We start from the raw sequence: 5,605 nt of genomic DNA on the forward strand, positions 1-5,605 counted from the left end.
GTACAGTTTTGGCATAACTTCAGCTAGTGATTTAACTATGCCATTTTGGCTTATAGAATCATGCAAAAAACATGTATTTCAGAATACAGAAGTATACAGCTTTCAGATGCATACAGAAAAGAGAAACATGTAACAGAAGCAGTTAAGCTTTTACATGTATGGACTAGCACCAGGTCGCTGTTCATGGCAATTTTCTTCTCTCTTGTCCTCTTCCCGTGGATGCTGCATGAACAACTGCATGCTATTTTTATAAAGTGCAGACATGTTTGCTCGTATTAAAGCTAAAGCAAGTAGTGGAAAACAGGAGACAAGATAGATTGAATTACTGTCTTTGAATGTTTGTCTTCTCCTCCACCTTGTACCATTCTCCACAAGCAGAAGCACAAAGTAAATGTTAAAAGACAAATTTATAAAATGTTGATTTGGCCCACTTCATGTTGGGCTTTTGTCTGCAGAAAATTTTTGCCTTCCTCTGTTTGCAAAACTATAAAAATGCTGCTAATAGTACAACATGGAGAACCATGTGTGTACTTTCTAAAGAATTAAAAACAACTAGTTGGGACTAAAGGTGGTTCCTTCCTGTATTGAATTTCGTGTCCTTTACCCTTTAACAAGTAATAGAAGAAATTCCAGAAGTCTGCCTGCACACTTAGGATTGCCATAATGGTGATAATGTATAAAATTGTGTTCCAGTTTACAATTGTCATGAAGTTTCACTAGGATTCCTGTAGTTACTTCAGCAGTGTACAACTAGTCTGAGTGTAAATAAATGGCACGCCCTACCAACAAGAACAGCATTAGTAAAGCAAAAAATACTCCTATAGGAGCCAGCATAAAAGACCAGCCATAACGTACATAAACAGAAAAGTCTGGGCAATCCATTTTTTTCATGTTTGCGTAGTTTTCCAGATCAGCCATCGCCTGGACCCAGATGACATACATCACGACTACCAGTGAAAACAAGACACCTGGAAAAGAAACACCATGTTTTAGCAACAGAGTGTGAGACAAATTCTGGGTGCATTTACTGTAATGCTTAGAAACCCATCAATGCCTGAGGGCCCATCTGCAAGGCACAGTCAAGCATCACTGGATACTTTTTGCCTTTGGCTTCCTCTAACAAGCACTATCTCCGTCTTGCTTCTGATTTGCACTGAATGGCATACTCCAAGGCCAAAGGATATAGCTGGGTTTGGTAGGCAGACTGAAGCACAGGTGTGTTTAGGGACAAAACTCAGGCAGGTATTTACAGTTTTGAATTCAGGAGCCAAGGGAGGGGGAAGGAGCGGGGACAGGATGGGACAACCTGGAAAAAAAAAATCTACTTTTGCTTCCCAAACTCTGACATAGTTTCTATCACAGTATTTTGTATGAGATATGAAGAGGGGAAAGGGATAGGAAATCTTGCTATCATTTTCACCTCTCTACACTGGCTTCTCTTTTCCTATGAAAAAGGCTTGTATTAAAGCTAAAGCAAGTAGTAGAAAACAGGAGAGGAGGTAGATTGAATTACTGTGTTTGGAACATACTACCTTCAGAGTATTCTACTCAAATATTTTGCAGACAAGTTCAGATATATTGAATTAAAAATCCTCCACACTAGAAAAGAAGTTCCTGGTATAGGAATAAAACCCAACAATAATGAAATAATAGCTATGAAACAGGCTATTAGTATTGACCTCGGGCTGAATACAACAGTTTCCTGGAATTAATCCACCACATAATTCACAGCCTTTTCCCAGCCACTCCTCTGAAAGGCCTTTGGATTGTTTACACATGATAGTAATAGCAGCACATGTCCTTACAAACGTTGTTAATCTCTCTGTTACTATACACCAGAAGGAGATATAAGAAGAAAGTGCTTTCTAAAGTATCAGTTGCATTCCTAATATTTAATTTCACTTTAGAGGAATGTGGACACTTGAGAACTGCAAGCCTGCAGCACAGATGCTCCAGCAGAATATTTGCTGGAAAACTGAGGGCACAAGTCTAAATTTTTTGCACACTCCAGCCTGTACCCACTTGCTCCCTGAGCTACAGCTGTCACAGCACAGCTACAGCAGCAGGACTATTTATTCCAACATTAACATATTTGGGGGACACCACCCCATCATGTTTTTATCCCAGGATGTTTAGGTGCCTCACAAGCCAGTGCATACTCCTGGGAACACATATTGCCAAGTTTGAGTCTACAGACTCTAGAGCCACAGAGTATAAGTCAAGGGTATTTGTGGTCTCCTCCCCATCCTCCTAAATACTTGCAGTGCGAACGTGAACAAATGTGGCACTTGTGGCAAAACCCACAAATGCACTTTGTAAGCACCCACGGACAGGCATTTACTTCCTGACCCATCTGTCCTAGTAACCTTTCGTGGTTACCTTTCCCCATCCCCACCCTGAGATGCTGCCTCACCACCTCCTTTCCCTGCCCTTCCTACCCACTCACCAGGTAGCAACTCTTGTCATCACTGCCTCATTTGCTTCAGGCAAAATCAGACATGTTAGCTGCAGCAGATTAAATTGGTTATGGCAACATTCTTGTGGGTGCTTTATGGTCAAAATGTAATCGCTTTACACTCTGGACATCCTGAACATCTGACAGGTGAGAGCTCACAGCTCAGTGCTTGTGAACACTACCTTCTGAAGCCCACCAAAAAATGAGCTGAAGTAGTTGACCTGAGGCATAATCAAAATGTGACTGAAAATCCCAGAGGATCTGCATTTTTTATGAGGCTGAAAGAAAGTAGAAAAGCTAAATAAAGAAGGAGGCAGACACATTTCCTGTCTATGAAATATGCTTCCAGGATTACATCTTTTGCTAGGGCTCAAATTCCTAACAAAGTTTGAAAAAAACCAAAACACTCAACTCTAAAAGGCATAAATCCAATTTTGAAAGTATTTTACCTAAGTAAAACTCAATTTTGATGAAATTCAGTATTGCGCTTGTATTAAACATAAAAACGGTGAAACAAGCAGAAAGAAGGATTGCCTTAGGGCCAGACATAAACAATGAGAAATTATATCGAAGACTCTCCAAATATAAGTCAAACTGAGTAGAAGATTGTTGTGAATGAGCATCTAATGATAACAGATAATGTAGGCAACACAGGAAAATTAGAACCAAACAGAGCTAGTAACTTTTGATGTAAAAAGTAAAAAGCTTCAGGGACAAATTCATAAATTGAGTTATTAGAGACACAGAGTTTGTTCAAGATTTCAAAACATCAAGCACATAAAAACCTTATAGCCCAAAGGTTTGGAAAGATACATTGATTACATGGCAAAATCCATATGAACATCGGAATTTACCTCTTCAGCTGGCTGTGCCTGTGCATTTTCAAATGTCTGTAGTCTTCTATTTATTCTCTATATTGGGGCAAACTTGGTCTAATACAATAATAGCTACAAAAAGTAGAGATGCATATTCCCTTATGACAGCAGCAGGTAAGTATAACAAGGCCTTGCACATCTGGAATGACCTCCAGCACCCTGCGCAGATACAAAGCTAATTAGCCCAGTTAGTCAGAAGCATCTGCCATTAAAACAAGACTCTGTCTGAGGTGCTTTACTCTCAAAACGGACATCCCTTGCTCTTCGGCCAGTCTGAAGCAACACCTTCTAGGCGGCTAAACTATAGCCAACACCAGGTAGGTGCAAAATAGCAAGCCAGTGCTACCAGTGGTAAAACAACTTCAGGGAAGCTAAAATCCATCGGGTGATTTCACAGCAAGCTGTTAATACCTGTGTGTGGCAAATTGTTGGGTATGGAAATTTGCTGAAGAAATGTATGTCAAGCAGAGATAAATGTCCTTCTTTAAAAGAGAAGAAAAAGAAAGGGAGAATCTGTAAACCCTCTTAGTTAATTACGGCACTAAAGGAGTATTTAAGGGTTCTCCCTGTCTGCTAATGGAGGCTAATTAGTAGGTTTATTGCTTAGTATGTTCAATAAATGTCTTGAACAGTAGAATCAGGCTAAGTAAAAACTGACCACATTCTGTTGCCTCCAACAGCATTTCATTCATTAGTGCTCCTTGTGTCTAATTTTCACAGGGTTATAATTTCATAGGAGTTAAACACTTAGCAGTTTCCTGAGGTTCCTGTATGTTACAAATGACAGCAAAGAAAAAGGAAAACAGAAGCATTTCTTAACAGGTAGACCTTCTGTTTTGTCCATGTGGTCTCATTTCCTAAGGTGTTAGACTACATTAGAAGCAGTGGTACATTAGAGAGCAGGGAAGCAGATCTCGTACCTCTATTATCACTAATGTATCTACTTAAAATGTTTGATGTTTAGGGCCAGGGGCATTTGTTCCTTCCTATCCATTAAGCACTTCAGGTTGTGCTTAAATTTAAGCACATGTTCAAGTCCCTTTGACTTAAAGGGTTTTTCCTCCTGGCATCCACTCTGATTGCATCAAAATACCTAACTGAAAGGCAAGTTATGAGCTTAATGAACGGTTACTAGAGCTTAAATATTTATCTGGTTGTTAGATTCCAAAATAATACTGTTTCTTTTCAGATTGTATGATTCCATGTCTTTTTATTGTCTTATTTTGACAAAATGGAGGGATGTTAACAGTTCAAGAAAGATTTGAAGAAAAAGCAGTATCAAGAACAGAGTACAAACTATTTGTTCAGTAGAGTGAGTAGCATGTAAAATTCAGAGACACATAACGTATGATGTATATTTTACAGGCCACAACATATCAATTTGGTCTATGCATTATGAACTGTAATAGTCATGTCAAATAACAGCAATTTATATAGTCTTCACAAAAATATAGATCAAAAGCTAGGTTTATCTCCATTTTGTATAAAGAAAAATGAGGCACACAAACAATTAATCTGATATTCAGAGGTTCTAAGTATCCAAGCTTTGCTCTTGACTCTGGCTTTCAAAGGAGTTTTGCTTCTCAAAGCCAAGGCAGGTTTGCTTAACACATAACACACCACAGCAGAGTTGCTAATAAATACAAGCCTTCTGCCTCTCCATCCTTCTACTTTGTGCAGCTCCACTATTTCTGCAACATTCAGCTTTGGTCATTTATACCCATTGGTGAAGTACCATTCACTAGACTTTACTTAAACAAAAGGAAAGGCATGGTACTGACAGCAGTATAAAATCTTACTGAGCAATTGTCTGTCTTGGTCTGCTCGAGTGTTTAAACTAGCTCCCATCACTGCAAAATCTCACTGCCTCTATTTATATGTAGGGAATACAGTATTTTTTGAATGAAAATCATATATTGCAAAGAGTTTAAAATTAGGCTATTTCTTTACATCACCCCCAATCACAAGATTTGGACTCAATTCTGAAGAGCCTAATAGAATCACTGAATACTAGTAACTCAGAACCATCGGCAGAGTCCATGTAAAACTGAAGAGAGGTCAGAATTAGACTCTTTACTGATGGAGAGTATTTTCTTGGATAAACTTTATGCTGCTTGTAGAAAACAATGAGGAGAATTCCTCTGTTTATGTAAGTACACTACTGCTATTCCATACTACTTCTGTATCTACAAGCTTGCCTCACTAGCTTGTCTACTTCCTTCAGAATATTAGTCATGCCAGTAAGAGCTCAGAAAGCATCTATTACAAGTGTAAC

At 38.8% G+C, this 5,605-nt stretch overlaps 1 protein-coding gene across 2 annotated transcripts in view; it reads right to left on the bottom strand.

The window, feature by feature from the left end:
• Window positions 1-370: 370 nt before the first annotated feature.
• TMEM182 (transmembrane protein 182) overlaps window positions 371-5,605 on the bottom strand; it is a 23,369-nt gene continuing 18,134 nt past the window's right edge. For both annotated transcript variants that reach the window (XM_010084872.1, XM_010084873.1), the window contains exon 5: window positions 371-968. In XM_010084872.1, the coding sequence (XP_010083174.1) occupies window positions 751-968 (218 nt within the window). In that variant the 3' untranslated portion in view covers window positions 371-750. The remainder of the gene's footprint in view (window positions 969-5,605) is intronic.

Source organism: Pterocles gutturalis, unplaced genomic scaffold (genome assembly GCF_000699245.1).
Source record: "Pterocles gutturalis isolate BGI_N339 unplaced genomic scaffold, ASM69924v1 scaffold18505, whole genome shotgun sequence".
Lineage (NCBI taxonomy): Eukaryota > Metazoa > Chordata > Aves > Pterocliformes > Pteroclidae > Pterocles > Pterocles gutturalis.